At 43.1% G+C, this 17,141-nt stretch overlaps 1 protein-coding gene across 4 annotated transcripts in view; it reads right to left on the bottom strand.

Moving 5' to 3' along the window:
* The window catches only part of LOC138843441 (protein WWC3-like), a 67,383-nt gene extending 50,538 nt beyond the window's left edge, over nt 1–16,845 (bottom strand). For 2 of the 4 annotated variants that reach the window (XM_070047296.1, XM_070047298.1), the window contains exons 1-2: nt 16,294–16,417; nt 13,791–14,464 (exon numbers count right to left, since the gene is read on the bottom strand). In XM_070047296.1, coding sequence (XP_069903397.1) covers nt 13,791–14,314 — 524 coding nt within the window. In that variant the 5' untranslated portion in view covers nt 14,315–14,464; nt 16,294–16,417. The other 2 variants (XM_070047297.1, XM_070047295.1) reach the window with 2 other exon arrangements.
* Between the last annotated feature and the right edge of the window lie 296 nt (nt 16,846–17,141).

Raw genomic sequence — 17,141 nt, 5'->3', positions numbered from 1 at the left:
TATTTGAAATGAACAAGATCATTAATCAAAAAGATTGAATTAACATTCATATAATATTTCAGCCACCAACAGCAGAACATTCACTCTTCTCAACTTCGCATAGATAATGAAAAAAGATAAACCACATTTTGGTGAATAAAATATACCTTAATAAATTAGTGAAATAAAAATTATTCAGTCTATCAGTTGATGATGATTTAAACTTGAAATCAGCATTTGAAATATAGTCAGAAAAATCTCAGTATATGTGGAGATTAATGACACATTTTTAAATAATACTTCTAAATTTGTTAAAATGTATTAAGGGACAGGCCTGCAACACTGGCACCCCGTGTGGATGACAGTTTAACTCCTGGCTGCTCCACTTCCAATCCAGATCCCTGCTAATGTGCAACAGAAAAGAGCAAAAAATAGCCCAGTCCTTGGGCCCCTGTAACCACATGGGAGTCCCAGATGAAGCCCCCCAGCTCCTGGTTTGGGCCTGGCCCAGTTCTGGCCATTGCAGCCATTTGGGGATTGAACCACAGGATGGATAATCTCTCTCTCTCTCAATCTCTCAATCTCTCTCTCTCTCTCCCTCCCTCCCTCTCTCTCTCTGCCTCTCCCTCTTTATAATTCTTTCAAATAAAAATTAAAAAGAAAAAAGAAGGATAAAAAAGCAAACTCAGGCACAATAGCAACAAAAATAATAAAATACTCAGTAATACTATTAACCAAAGAGGTGAAACACTTCCATACTGACAATTTCAAAATATCAATGATAAAATTAGATACACAAATAGGAGATCATCCTCTAATCGTGATTTGGAAGAATTATTATTATTAAAAGGAAAATGCCATATAAACTGATCTATGCAATCCCTACAAGAAGATCAATATCCTTTATATAAATACAGGAAACAATTCTAAAGTTCAGTTGTGACCACAATATAATATAATAAACACACAAACTTGAGCAAAGAAAACACTGGAGGAAGATATAATTCTTCTTGATTTAAAAATGAATTACAAGGGTGGGCACTGTGACGTAGTGGGGTAAGCCTTCACCTGTGGTGCCAACATCCCATCTCATCCCTGCTGATCCTCTTCAGATCCAGCTCTCTGCTATTGCCTCAGAAAGCAGTGGAAGATGGCCCAAGTGATTGGGTTCCTGCACCCACATGGGAGACCCAAAGGGAGGTAATGTCTCCTGGCTGTGGATCAACACAACTCTGGCCATTATGCCCATTTGGGGAGTGAACCAAAGGATGGAAGACCTTTCTCTCTGTCTCTCCTCTCTGTCTATAACTCTAACTCTCAAATAAAGAAATAAAAAAAATTTAAAAATGATTTTAATGCTACAGTAATAAAACATACTACTGGCCTAAACAGACTATGGAACAGAATAGAGATCCCAAAAATAAATCCATGCACATACAGTGAATTGGTCTTCAAAAAGAAGCTACTGCCATCCACATGAAAGACCTGGATGAAGTCCCTGACTCCTGGCTCTTGCACTCTCTCTCTCCTTCCCTTTCTCCCCCTGTCTCTGTCATTCTGCCTTTCCTGCAAATAAAACAAATCTTAAGAAAATGATTCTATAAAGGTATGCAGGGGGAAAGCTTAACATTAACATGGCAAAGATTTTTTGGATATGACTGCAAAAGTATTGGAATAAAAGCAAATATAGACAAGTGGGGTTACATCAAACTAAAAAGCTTCTTCACAATAGGCAGCAATCAACAGATTGAAAAGACACTCTGCAGACTGAGCAAAAATATTTCCAAATGCTACATATAATAAAATGTTAAAATCCAAAATATATGAGATATTAAAATTCAAAAGTTAAGCAACCTAATGGCAAATGCAGAAATACCCAATTAAAAATGATCTTGCAGGGAGACAAAAATAGTCTGAAAAGTCCTGTAAAACTATAGGAGAAATTGAAGAAATAGTTGTTAATATCATCCCAAATCACAAAGTAACAGATCCAAATGGTTTTACTAGTGAATTATAACAAATGCTAAAATGAAGAAATATACTATTTCTCTGAAATCTCTTCAAAAACAAAGAAGCAGAGGGGATACCTCCTAATTCATTTTATGCAATCAGTGTTAGAGTAAAACCAAACCACATAAAATCATAACATGAAAGAAAACTCAGCCTTAACTCTTATGAATATAGGTCTAAAATCCTCAACTATTAGCAAATTAAATACAATAATATATAAACACAACATGCTCTGGAGAAATGTTATCAAAATTGAGTTATATGAGGCCAATTCAAGATTCAAAAGTCAAAAACTGTAACCAAACTACGCACCAATAAAAGAAGAAAAGCTATACATTATAAATTGTTGAAGCATTCAACAAAATCTAATACACATTTATTGCAATAACTCTCAGTAAATTAGGAATCAGGAGCATTTCTACAACTTCATAAATAGCATCTACAAAACAACCCTATAGTTGACATCATACATAAAGGTAAGAAACTGTAGCTTTCTCCACCATGAAGAACAAAGTATGGATGCTACTTCAGAACTTTTCTATGCAACATCATAATGTTAAACCTAGCTAGTGCAGTAAGAACCAAAAAGGATACCAAAGAGATAGAGTTTTAGGGAAGCAACTAAATGTTTTCACTGATTATTGTACCATCTATCCCCAAAATTCCTAGGTACCGAGCAAAAAATTCTGAACTAACATACACTTATAGCCAAATTTCAGGCTAAAATGTTAACATACAAACATCAATTGTTTAAACTTAGAATGCATGATTAATGATACAATACCATTTAATTAGCATAAAATGAAATATTTGGATACAAAATACATAGAAGATGTACAAGTGCAATATCAGAAAACTCTCAAAAATAATAAGCTATATAAATAAATTCAGGAGCCAGCACTGTGGTGCAGCAGGTAAAGCCACCACCTGCAGTGCCAGCATCCCATTTGGGCATTGGTTCCTGTCTGGTGGCTCCACTTCCAATCCAGCTTTCTGCTGTAGTCTGGGAAAGCAGTAGAAGATGGTGCAAGTCCCTGGGCCCCTGCATCCACACTGGACACCCAGAAGATGCTTCTGGCTCCTGGCTTAGATTGGCCCAGCTCCAGCCATTGCCGCCAACTGGGGAGTGATTCAGTGGATGGAAGACTGACTCCTTCACTTTCTCTCTCTTCCTCTTTCTCTCTCTCTCTATTTCTGCCTCTCTGACTCTCTGCCTCTCTGTAACTCTGCCTTTCAAATAAATAAATAAATCTTTAAAAAGATAAATTCAGAGATATTTCTACCTGAAGTGTGGGAAGATTCATTCATTCTTCCCAACCTGATCTCTAAAGCCAACAAAATCTGTATTATCCCAAGCAAACTATTTTACTATTTTGTCAATATCAACAAAATAATTCTATAAATTATTTGGAAATAAAGACAGAATAGTCAACAAAATACATAAAATGAAGAAGAAATTTGGAAGACTAATGATACAGGAATTCAAGATTACTGTGAAGTTTCAAGTTGTTGGGTTCCTGCCACTCATGTGGAAAACCCAAAATCAGAGCCTCACTGTCACAGAAATCTGATGAATGAACCAGTGAATGGGAGATCTGTTTCTCTGTCTCTCTCTGTGTGTCTCTGTCCCTTTTCCATTCAAATAAAACAAATAACACTTTCTTTAAAAAAAAAAGAAAAGATATTTTTCAGAAGAAGAATCTTCAAATTCTTTAAATTTCGAGGGGCTGGTGCTGTGGCATAGTGGGTAAAGCCATCGCCCACAGTGCCAGCATCCCACATGGGCAACGGTTCGAGTTCTGGCTGCTCCACTTCTGATCCAGCTCTCTGCTGTGGCCTGAGAAAGCAGTAGAAGATGGCCCAAGTGCTAGGGCCCCTGCACCCATGTGGGAGACCTGGAAGAAGCTCCTGGCTCCTGACTTCAGGTTGGCACAGCTCCAGCTATTGCAGTCAATTGGGGAGTGAACAAGAGGATGGAAGACCTCTTTTTCTGTGCCTCTTTCACTTTGTGTAACTCTGCCTTTCAAATAAATAAATAAATCTTTCAAAAAATTCTCTAAATTTTGAATTCAATAGAGTAGTAATATTCATTTTATGATAGAACTAAGAACCAAAGAGATCACATAAATAAGAATAGTGTCTGCAAATACTAGCTGATAGAATCAAAAAGGGACAGAATGATCCAACATGGGAAGTGAGATACACAGCAGACCCATAGAATGGCAAATGTCCTAAACAGCACTCTGGCCTCATAATCAGCCCTTAAGGCATGTGGATCCGGCTGAAATGCCCATGAGAGTATTTCAGGCATGGAAAGCCAAGACACTCTGGGGGAAAAAAAAAAAAAACCTAAATGAAAGATCTCCACGAGTGAGATCCCAGTGGAAAGAATGGGTCATCAAAGAAGGAGGTACCTTTCTCTGAAGGGAGGAGAGAACTTCCACTTGGACTATGACCTTGTCCAAATAAGATAAGAGTAGGTGAACTCAAAATGCTTCCATAGCCTTGCAAACTCATGACTGGAGCATAGGGAGATTACTGATGCCATAAACAAGAGTGTCAATTTGTTAAGTCAACAACAGGAGTCACTGTGCACTTACTCCTCATGTAGGATCTTTGTCCTTAGTGTGCTGTACATTGAGATTTAATGCTATAACTAGTACTCAAACAGTATTTTTCACTTTATGCTTCTGTGTGGGAGCAAACTGTTGAAATCTTTACTTAATGTATGCTAAACTGATCTTCTGTATATAAAGAGAATCAAAAATGAATCTTGATGTGAATGGAAGGGGAGAGGGAGTGGATAAGGGGAGGGTTGCGGGTGGGAGGGACATTATGGGGGGGAAGCCATTGTAATCCATATTCTGTACTTTGGAAATTTATATTCATTAAATAAAAGTTAAAAAAATAACAAATTAAAAAAAAAGAAAAGAAAAAAATATTTATTTTAGCTAACAAGATGCTGATTTTGATGCATTTCCTAACTTGACTATTTGTTTTGTAATTATGAAAATGAGTCACATTGTTGATAACAAATAAATAACTAAGTAATAATTTCTCTTTCTTGCATGAAAATAACAAAATGTCATTTCTCATGCCTGTAAATCAGAGGATGAAGGTTATGGAAAAATATTAAAATAATAAAAATGAGGTAGTTTCCCAGTTTTAGATAGCATGTTAACTAATTAAACATGTTGACACAAAATTAACTGAAACTCCCTGGGACTTACCATATTTAGCCTAGGAAATCTGTATTTGCAATGACTAAGCAAAGTCTAGCAAAGACAGTGCTAAACGTAATATAGTGTAACATGAATTATTTATAGTTATTTGTGTTGGTCCTATAATGTACTTTAAAATTTTATATTGAAATATGATCATTTCATTATGTTCACTGTGAAATACATGTAAATATATAACTGTTACCCTAGGCATGTTCCTCATTGCAGTTATTCCTGTAAGTTAATTGTTCCCATTTCACAAATAATCTGCTTTTTTTATTCTTTTTTTGACAGGGAGAGTTAGACAGTGAGAGAGAGACAGAGAGAAAGGTCTTCTTTCCGTTGGTTCACCCCTCAAATGGCTGCTATGGCCAGCACACTGTGCTGGTCTGAAGCTAGGAGCCAGGGACTTCCTCCTGGTCTCCCATGTGGGTGCAGGGCACAAGCACTTGGGCCACCCTCCACTGCCTTCCCGGGCCACAGCAGAGAGCTGGACTGGAAGAGGAGCAATGGGAACAGAACCAGCACCTCAACTGGGACTAGAACCTGGGGTGCCGGCGCCGCAGGCAGAGGATTAGCCTAGTGAGCCACGGCACCAGTCTATAATCTGCTTTTTGACATTCATGATGCTACAAGCATCATTTTCAATATTAAGCAAAGGAAGGATTTGATGCAATATACATATTTATTATCCATTTTATGTACACATTTATAAATTTATGTGAATGTATACATTTTAGGTGCTTCAAAACCAATGCCAATGTTGTCTGAATGAGTAACCTGGAACAAGGGTACTGCAAAAAATTATTCAGAAATGAAAAAATACTTTTCTTGGCACTGGAAATATAATACAACAAAGAAAACATATCCAGCTAACACCTAAGTAACTCATTCTTCAAAAATAACAATAACAGTGGAATTAAGTAAAAATTTTATAATAAATGTAATCAAAATGTTAGAAAACAAAACTTGGAAATGTTTATATGAGTGTTGATACAATATTACCTAAAATGCCTATATGACCAAACGAACACAACAGAAAATTAATGATTGAAAATCTAACTTGGGTCTGGTGCCTTGGCTCACTAGGTTAATCCTCTGCCTGTGGCACTGGCATCCCATATGGGCACCGGTTCTAGTCCCGATTGCACCTCTTGCAGTCCAGCTCTCTGCTGTGGCCTGGGAAAGCAGTGAAGGATGGCCCAAGTGCTTGGGCCCCTGCACCCACACGGGAGACCAGGAAGAAGAACCTGGCTCCTGGCTTTGGATCGGTGCAGCTCCGTAACAGCCATTTGGGGAGTGAACCAACAGAAGGTAGATCTTTCTCTCTGTCTCTCTCTCTCTCACTGTCAAATAAATCTGTCAAATAAATAAAAAAAAAAAAAAACTAACCCAAGAAGTTGTATAAAGGGGCTGGCATTGTGAGGATAGCTAAACTGCCTCCTCCAATGCCTACATCCCATTTGGAGTACTGGTTCAAGTCCCAGTTGCTTAGCTTCTGATCTCTTTGTTAATGTGCTTTAGAAAGCAGTGGAAGATTATCTAAGTTCTTGGACTCTTGCCACCAATGTGGGAGGCTGAAATTAAGTTATGGGCTCCTGGCTTCAGCCTGGCCAGTGCCAGCTGTTGCAAATAGCAGATGTGATGTGAACCAGTGCAGAGAAGAACTCTCTCTCTCTCCCTTTAAGATAACTAAATAAATCTTTTTAAAAAAATAAAAAATAAGAACTTGTGTAAATAAAAAATAAGCTAAAAGAAGACAAGAATAATAAATATCATAAGGATAACTTTGGGAAATAATGGAATAGAAAATGTATAACACATGCCGGTGCCGCGGCTCACTAGGCTAATCCTCCGCCTTGTGGCGCCGGCACACCGGGTTCTAGTTCCGGTCGGGGCGCCGGATTCTGTCCCGGTCGCCCCTCTTCCAGGCCGGCTCTCTGCTGTGGCCAGGGAGTGCAGTGGAGGATGGCCCAAGTGCTTGGGTCCTGTACCCCATGGGAGACCAGGATAAGTACCTGGCTCCTGCCATCTGATCAGCGTGGTGTGCCGGCCACAGCGCGCCGGCGGTGGCGGCCATTGGAGGGTGAACCAATGGCAAAAGAAGACCTTTCTCTCTGTCTCTCTCTCTCACTGTCCACTCTGCCTGTCAAAAAAAAAATGTATAAAACATAAGGCAACAAAGGCAGGTGTTGATTCCTTTGATAATCCAACCAACTAGCTGACAAAACTAAAAAGAATAAAGGAAAGAAATGCAGATATTCAACAACAATGATCAAAAAGTGTCATAACTACAAACCTGAAAATCTAATATAATATTGAAATGCAAAGAGGGAATTACAAGAAAATTTACATCAATAAGTTTGAAAAGCTAGACCAAAGAGATAAATCGCTAAGAAAATAGCACTTTCAAAAATGAACAGATAAAATATACGGCATAAATCTTACCACAACTATGAAACAATCTTACAAAGAAAAATCCCACAATAGATTACTATATCTGAACTATATATTAAATACTGAAATGAGAGATAATATCAATTTTTACTTTTGATCGTAAGTTGTAAAACAATTATACTTCTATTTATCAGCAAAACAACTCAAAAAAAAAAGTAACTCAGATATAATATACCACAGCATATATGTGGGTATAAAGCATAAAGTAGATTCTCATCAGTATAAGCATAAAGTAGATACTCATAAGAATAACCATACACTAAGTAAAGAGTTCAATAAATAGTAAGAAGAAAAAAACACTGTTCCTCAACAGTATAGACAAGGACTGTAAACAATCATCCAATCTCAAAGTGGAAATTTCACTTCTATACATTTTTTTGTACTCTGTTTGATACTTTAGATCAGGGAAAACATGGTACTTGTCTTTTTGGGACCAATGCCATATAAAAGGATACGTTAAGTTCATGAGAAATTGAATTAAATGATAAATTTATTTGGTATAAAAATTGAAATCCATGTTTAGGTATCTCACAAATATATTCCCATGAACTTTTTGAAGTACCCTCAACTCATGAGTTTCTGTAAGAAAAGGAATATTAATGCCATTTGCTTTTTTCAATTCACTTACCAAATGGATTCTGGGAAATGAGTGCTGAATGTATACATATGTTCTATATTGCTTAAAATGATAGTGTCATATAGTCAGTGTATAATAATGTACCTATATGATAAAATTTTTAAAAAGGTATTAAAATTTAGAAACTTTATAACATATCGCATGCATTGATATTGCTAACATTTACTTAAAAATTATTATTTTTGTCAAATATCTCTAGACATTGTAATACCTGGATCATAGCAGCAGTTCTGAGATTTAGAAATGTGAGCCACATGTATTCTAGTTAGTTTCTAATTCTTATGAAATAAGAATTAGATAAGCCACATGTATTCTAGTTAGTTTCTAATTCTTATGAAATAAGATTCACATATTTATATTATGGCATAACAATATCATCTTCTATTGTTAAATAATAAATTCAGTATTTTAAAATAACTATTTTAAAGTCTTTTTGAAACTTTATTTCTGTTTTCAATATGAAATGTGGTGAAATGTAAATTTTGCTCCTTTTTAAAGAAGATGATTTGAATTTCTCTCTGTTCTACTTCATTTTATTATTTACAAAATTAAATCAGAAAAAAGTGAAAGATAAATTAAATTTACCACTAAAGAATTGGCCAGCACCATGGATCAATAGGTTAATCCTCTGCCTGCAGCGCCAGCACACTGGGTTCTAGTCCCAGTTGCTTCTCTTCCAGTCCAGCTCTCTGCTGGGGCCCAGGAATGCAGTAGAGGATGGCCGAAGTGCTTGGGCCCTGCACCACATGGGAGACCAGGAGAAGCACCTGGCTCTTGGCTTTGGATCAGTACAGCACACCAGCCGCACTGGCCAATGAGGGGTGAACCAACTATCTATTGAACTTCTATCCATTGTGGCCATCTGGAGAGTGAACCAGCAGATGGAAGACCCTTCTCTCTGCCTCTATCTCTCTCTGTAGCTCAGTATTTCAAATAAATAAAATAAATCTTAAAAAAAGAATTCACAATCAATTGTAATAAATTCCAATTTTTTCAGTCATACATTTAACAAATCTTCTTGAAAAAATTTCGATGGACTGATATTTTACATGAAATTTATTATGCATGCATGCTGAATACTCTGAATCTCTAGACTATTAGAGATATACATTGTAAGTCATATACAATTTATAACAGAGCCAAAAGAGTATTTAATATCTTTTTGTTATTGCTCATATAAAATAACTAAATGCTCAATCCAGGGTATGTTCCATAAAGATACAATCATCATTTTATAATCTAAAATTTAGGGTAGTTTCAGTAACATTCATGGTCTCCACAGAAATATTTATTAAGTCACCTAATATAAACATTGAATGCCTAATTACTAGGCATTATGCACTTCCTGGCACTGATGGAGGATTTTATCATCCAGGACTCAGGCTTCACTGTAAAGCAAAGCTTTGTCATTATCCAGCACATTGACTCTCAACTGCCTTCCCTTTTAGAAGCAGAATCTAGGGAATACTCAGAATATTGTTTGCATATAGAAATGAAATAGCTTAGAATGTCACAGTTTCACATGAGCTTCGTATTTACACCTGAAGAGACAACCACCCATCTATATAAAGATACAAAACTATATATAACATAGTCATCAATCAAAAATGAATTAGTCGATGAATGATCAACATAGTTTCTGGGAAAGATTAAATATACAGCAGCAAATTTCTAGTTTTTCTAGGTATTTGCAAGGAATTGTATATTGCACAGAACAATATAAGAATGGTACAGAAAAGAAAAATGAGAAAGAATAACAGCTCTTTGAAATTAAAAATGTAATTGCTTAAATAAAATTAAGGAAGAACTTAAATATGGAGTTTAATAATCAAATAATTTTATTAAACTGGAATAATTTAAAAAACAAAAGGGGAGTTTTCTATGACTTCAATTAGACTTTAAGAAAGATAAAATAAAATATATATAAGGCAAAAAATTCCAGGTCTGAAATCTTCATTTTAATGGGGTCATCATATGTCAAGAGTGAAGGAAAATTTACAAGAGGCTTATCCTACCAAAACTTCACAATGTCAGTGCAAGAGAGAACATGATTACAACCATTAATGTGAAAACATAATAACCAGCAAAAGAAAAAAATCTAGTATTAGAAATCCAAGTTTGGATGCTAGCAGAATGTTCATAAATATGATAATAAATCTACTGGCTCAATGACTCTGACATAAACAACCTATACCAAATCTATACAAGACAAATATGCTTTCAGATATGATAATCAGTCAAAATGCATTTCTAATTAGATTTGTAAATGTGTAGCTCTAAGGACATAACTCAAAAGGAAGTAAAAATCAGGAAAATTGGACTAAGAAGCTCTATGCAGAAATGGACGCAATCAGTAAAGATGAGACATCCAACAAAACAGTCAAAAATATTTGTAAGCCATTGGGATAGGGAGGATTAATATCCAAAATATAGCAACAACTCAAAAAACTCGACAACTGGGAAGCTGCTGTGGCACAGCAGGTTAAAGGACTGGCCTGCAGCACCAGTATCCAATATGGGTGCCTGTGCATGTCCTGGTTGCTCCACTTCCAATCCAACTCCCCACTAATGTACCTGGGAAAGCAACTGAGGATGGCCTAAGTCCTTGGGCCCCTGCACCAACAAGGGGGATCTGCAAGAAGATTCTAGATCCTGGTTTTGGATAGGCTCAGCTCTGGCTGTTGTGGCCATTTGGGGAGTGACCCAGTGGATGGAAGACTTCTCTCTCTCTCTCTCTCCCCCCCCCCCTTTGTAACTATGTCTTTCAAATAAATAAAATAAATCTTAAAAAAAAGTTCAATAGCAAAAAAACAACCAAATAATTTAAGAAATTGGCAAAGGACCTAATAGTTCTCAAAATAAGAAATGCAAATCAAAACCACAATGAGGTATCGCCTCATCCTGTCAGAATGGCTATTCTGAGAGAGAGAGAGAGAGAGAGAGACAGAGAGAGAAATACTAGCAAGTATATGGAGAAAAGGGAACCCTTACATACTTTGGTGTAACTAAATTAGTTCAGCCACTGTGGAAAACTGCATGGACATTTCTAAAAAACTGGAAAAGGATCTGCCATAAAATCCAGAAATCCACATCTGGGTATATACCCCCCCCCAAAAATGAATATACTTTTATAACAACATTGTTCACAGTATCCAAGATATGGAATAAACCACACTGTCCATTTCTCTAATGTATAAAGAAAAATCTCATACACACACACACACACACACACACAGAGTGGAATTCAGGTTTAAAAAATGAATGAAATCCTGTCATTTACAGCAAAACTGATGAGACTGGAGGACACCACATTGAGTGAAATAAGCCAGACACAGAAAGACAGGTAGCATACATTCTCCTTTACACGTGGGAGCTAAAGCTAAAAGGGAAAAAAAAACAACCTGAACACAGAATGTTGATTACTAGAGGCTGGTCAGAATAGGAAGGATAAAAGGTTTCCAGATTTAAAAAAAAAAAAAAAAAAAGGGAAGCCAAGTTTAGTTTATGAGATGTTAACAAAGGAAATGGGGAGAAGGATATATGGGAACTCTGTATAACCACTTCACAATTTATCTTTTATAAATTTAAAACTAGTCTGAAATAAAATGTAAAAAAAAATTGGAAAGAGAATAAAAAGTAGTATAGTGTTACCTCATGAAAGTTACAATGAGGTATCCCATCATGACATCTTTGAACAAGATTTAGACTAGAAAATAAGTTGGTTTCCAAAACTTTGAAGAGCAAGAAGCAAGCTTATTGGTCAAAGTAGAATAGATAATAATCTAGAGAATTTATAGCAATGAAGAATTTTATTTACTTATTTTTAATCTGCCATCTATATTAAAAAAAAAAAACAGAAACTGAAGGTACAATATAAATAACACATATGTTCAAGAGACTTTGAATTTTAAGTTAACCCTCGGCACAAATTTGATTGATTTATTGGAATATGTGAAAACACTATCCATTTCATGGCAGATATATCTGCTTTGAGTATTTGAAAGGGCATGGTGGGCCGGCGCCATGGCTCACTAGGCTAATCCTCCGCCTAGTGGCGCCAGCACACCGGGTTCTAGTCCCGGTTGGGGCGCGGGATTCTGTCCCGGTTGCCCCTCTTCCAGGCTGGCTCTCTGCTGTGGCCAGGAAGTGCAGTGGAGGATGGCCCAGGTGCTTGGGCCCTGCACCCCATGGGAGACCAGGAAAAGCACCTGGCTCCTGGCTCCTGCCATCGGATCAGCGCGGTGCGCTGGCCACGGCGCACCGGCCGCGGCAGCCATTGGAGGGTGAACCAACGGCAAAAGGAAGACCTTTCTCTCTGTCTCTCTCTCTCTCATTGTCCACTCTGCCTGTCAAAAAATTAAAAAAAATTAAATTAAATTAAAAAAAAAAAAAAAGAAAGGGCATGGTGAAATGGAACTCCACAATGCCATCAGCTGATTCCAGTGGCTGAGCTCCAGAAGGTCCCTGATTTACTCTTTGTAACCAAAGACACATCCTTAGCTGGAAATGTCCTAGGGCTGTGCATCTGCCTAGATGCACCACACCCCTTCCTTTCCGTAAGTGAATGTCATCTATGCTTTCTGGTGGTGCTTCATTCTCATTACAGTCAAAATACAGTTTACCAACCTCATCTTACTGCCAATCCCCTCTACTGGCTGACAGGCAGGGGGCAGGAACTTGGGTCAGAGTGACTGGAGGGGGCGAGGCCGGGCTCAAGAGTGACAGGTAGGGGATGGGGCTTGATTTAGAGAGACAGGGAGGGAGCAGGGCCAGGCTCAGAGTGACAGGCAGGGGGCGGGACTTGGGTGAGAGTGACAGGGAGGGGGCGCGATTTGGCTCACAGTGACAGGGAGGGGGTGTGACTTGGCTCAGAGTGACAAAGAGGGGGCCGGCCGTTCTCAGAGTGACAGGCAGTGGATCCGAGCTCAATTCTGGGCTTGGACAGATGCTTTCCCTCAATGGCTATGGGAACAGAGCCACGAAGCCAACTACACCTGGTCTCACAGGATGGGAATCAGGCACTGGGGTGGGAGGGGTATTCCCAGAGGTCCAGGACAGGGACAGGAAGACAGGGCCGTCCATCAGCCCATCAGCTCGGGAGAGGAAATTCCAAGGGCCGGAATGGCGGGTGATGTGAGGGAACCCAGTGCCCGCCCTGCGAAAGGTGACTGGAGGGAGGCCAGGGCCCTAGGGGTGGGATCGGGGTGACCTGGACCCTCCCAGGGACCCTACACTGAGCCCAGGGACCTGGGGGTGAGGTCGGGGCTACCTGGATCCTCCCAGGGGGTCACACCGAGCCCACGGCCCTGGGGATGGGGTCGGGGCGACCTGGACCCTCCTGGGGACCCCACACAGAGCCCAGGGCCCTGGGGGAGGGATCTGGCGACCTGGACCCTCCCAGGGGGTCACACCGAGCCCAGGGCCCTGGGGATGGGGTCCACCCCTGCCTTCCGGACCCGGGGCGCTGTCGATGACCCCACACTGACCGGTCGCGTGGTCCATCCACGAGGTCTGACGCGTGTCGTGGTCGATGTAGAAGAGGAGCCCGTCGTAGTCGCTCGTCCGCTCCCAGCCGGCGGGCAGCGGCAGCTCGGGGCTCTCCCGGGCTGGCGGCAGCGGTGGCTGAGGCGCTGCGGGCGCTGGGGACGCGGGCGGTGAGGGCGGCGGGGACGGGGATGGCGACTCCCGGGCGGCATCGCCCTGCGGTCCCCGTCCCCGCCGCCGGCCGCCCCCGCTCAGCCTTGGCATCCTGGCCCCACCTGGCCGCGCCATCAGCCAGTGCGGAGTCACCGTGCCGGCCGCCCCTCCGTTCCCGCTGCGAGCGGACATCTTGGTTTCTCGGGAGGGGCGGGGCTCGAGGAGGCCACACTCCAGGCGGCCATGTTGGTTCCTCGGAAGGGCGGGGCCCGCGATGGTCACGCCTCCCAGGCAGCTCCGCCCCCTGTGCAATGCTGCTGCCCCACCATCTTGATTCTTTCATGTTTTTTTTCTTGTCATAATAACTCAACATATAGGTTACATTTTATTAGGCGTTATAAATCATCACCCAAGTGTAAAATGCATGAATGGTCTCCACAACCTCCATTTTGTGTTTCCTCTTTTCTTCTGTCTGCCTGTCACTGTTTACATGCATTCCAGTCCTGGGGGTCCGGTGCACCTGCTAGAGACCCGGATGGAGCTCCTGGGGGAACCAGGATGGAAGCCCTAGAGACCCGTATGGAGCCCCATGCACCTGATAGAGACCCGGATGGAGCCCTGGGGGACCCAGATGGAGCCCTAGAGACCAGATGGAGCCCTGGGGGGACCCAGATGGAGTCCCTAGAGACCCATATGGAGCCCATGCACCTGATAGAGACCCGGATGGAGCCCCTAAAGATCCAGATGGAGCCCCTAGACACCCGGATGGAGGCCGCAGGGGCCCTGTGCACCTGCTAGAGACCCGGATGGAGAGCTCCAGGCTCCTGACTCCAGCCTGGCCCCACCCTGTGGCTGTTGCTGTGGGCATTTCAGGAATGGACCCAGTGGATGGCAGAGGGCGCAGGACGCTGTGCTAGGACATGGACTGGGTAGACAAGAGCCAAGGATGCCAAAATTTCTTTAAGAAATTTTCCAAAGGAGGATTGGGGGAGCTCTCAGCTCAGGTGTGGGGGGGTGCTCTCAGCTCAGGTGGGGGGGCTCTCAGCCCAGGTAGGGGGTGCTCAGCCCAGATGGGGGGCTCTCTTTTCCCAGGTAGGGTGGTGTTTTCAGCCCAGGTGGAGTCTCAGTGCAGGTGGGGGAGCTCTCAGCCCAGGGGGGCAGGGCTCTCAGCCCAGGCGGTGGGGGGGCTCTCAGGGGGGAGCTCTCAGCCCTGGTTGGGGGCTCTCAGCCCAGGGGGCGGGGTTATCAGCCCAGGTTGTCTGCTCCAGGCGCCACCTGGTTACGCCGCTGTACCAGGACACCTCCCTGAGGAACACGAGGAGGGCACTGGCCAGTGTCAGCCCGGCAGTGGCCAGGCTCAGAGGCAGCACGTAGGTGCCGTGCGCCCTCACCAGGCTGTCCCTGGCCATGGGGAAGTGCAGCAGGAAGGGGAAGCCCAGGGCGTTGTGCCCCCACCGATCAGCTGCCACGTTCCAGGTCATGGCGGTCAAGGTGCAGCCGCCACTTAGTGCCAGGAACAAGGTGGATGTCTTGGAGTCCAGCTCCGGCAGCTCCCGGAACCCTGGCTGGGCCCAACCCAGCAGCAGCGCCGCAGCCTTGGCAAAGTTGGTGAAGAACAGCAGGTCCCGGCCATACTCCATCTTGGCCGGGAGCACCCAGCTGCTGTCGATGTGGCTGCACATGGGCACCGCCCGCAGGGCCCCCGACACGTTGACCCACTGGTAGTAGACGGCCGCCCAGAACTCGATGGACACAAAGGGTACCAAATTGCTGCGGAACTCCCAGAGGTGCCACGAGGTGCTGCAGACGAGGCTCAAGGCCAGGGCCCAGGACAACGCCACACACAGGACGCTGAGCAGCCGACAGACCCACGGCTTTACGGCAGAGACGCACACTAGAGAGGAAACAACAACAACCACAAAAAACACAGATTTCATGAGCCACTGTTCAGGGAGGATTGTGGGACCCTGAGCCTGAAATCCATCCAGGTCTCAGCAGGGACCTGTACAGGGCCCTGAGCCTACCCCCAGGACCTCCATCCGGGTGTCCAGCAGGTGTCCAGGGGCCCTGAGCCACCCCCAGGACCTCCATCCGGGTCTCAGCAGGTGCACAGGGGCCCTGACCCAGAAATCCATCTGGGTCTCAGCAGGTACACAAAGGGCCCTGACCCAGAAATCCATCCGGGTCTCAGCAGGTGCACGGGGTCCCCAGGAGCTCCATCCGGGTTTCAGCAGGTGCACAAATGGTCCTGAGCCTGAAATCCATCCAGGTCTCTACAGGTGCATGGAGCCCTGAGCCCACCCCCAGGACCTCCATCCTGGTCCCCAGCAGGGGGAGTCAGCGTCCACTCACCCGCTGTGCAGTGTCCAAATGAACCAGACGTGGTGCGAGAAAAAGGCTGGTGGCTTGCGGGCCCCTCAGGGTAGACACTGCAGCCATAGGTTCTCATCTCTCCTCCCTACCCCCAACTAGAGGAGGGGTCACCAGCACACCCTTAACCCTCCTCTCTCTCTCTGCTGAGCCCTCCACGCTTGGCCCAAAGTCCACAGTCTGTGTCAACTCACTGCCTTCTAAATTCTCATAATGGCATTGCTGTCTTTATGATGTCATGGCCACTGCCTCCCGGGATTTGGTATCCATCTACACTGCCTCCCGGGACTCTATCCATCTACACTGCCTTCCGGGGGTCAGCAAGGGCAGGAGGCCAGACTGGGGAGCCAGGGCTGGGATTTGAACACGGGTCTTCTAAGGTGGGACATGGACAATTAATCCACAGAACCATCCATAAGTCGATCAACAAACTCACCTATTTCTAAGCGTACACAGATAAAACAACAACCCTAAAGTTGGGGTTAGGGTTAGGGCTAGGGCTAGGGTTAGGGTTATGGTTAGGTTAGGGTTAGGGTTAGGGCTAGGGCTAGGGCTAGGGCTAGGATTAGGGTTGGGTTAGGGTTAGGGTCAGGTTAGGGTTGGGGTTAGGGTTGGGGCTGGGGCTGGGGCTGGTGTTGGGGTTGGGGCTGGGCCTGGGAGCCAGGGCCAGGGTTGGGGTTGGGGTTGGGGTATGGCTTAGTGTTAGGGTTAGGGTTGAGTTTATGGTTAGGTTTCGGGTTTGGGTTCGGGTAGGGGTAGGGGCTATGTTAGGGTTGTGTTTGGGGTTGGGTAAGGGTTAGGGTTAGAAGCATGACTCAGCAGGCCTAGTG

The sequence above is a fragment of the Oryctolagus cuniculus genome, chromosome 8 (assembly GCF_964237555.1).
Source record: "Oryctolagus cuniculus chromosome 8, mOryCun1.1, whole genome shotgun sequence".
Taxonomy (NCBI): Eukaryota; Metazoa; Chordata; class Mammalia; order Lagomorpha; family Leporidae; genus Oryctolagus; species Oryctolagus cuniculus.
This window is presented reverse-complemented; position numbering and strand designations above follow the sequence as displayed.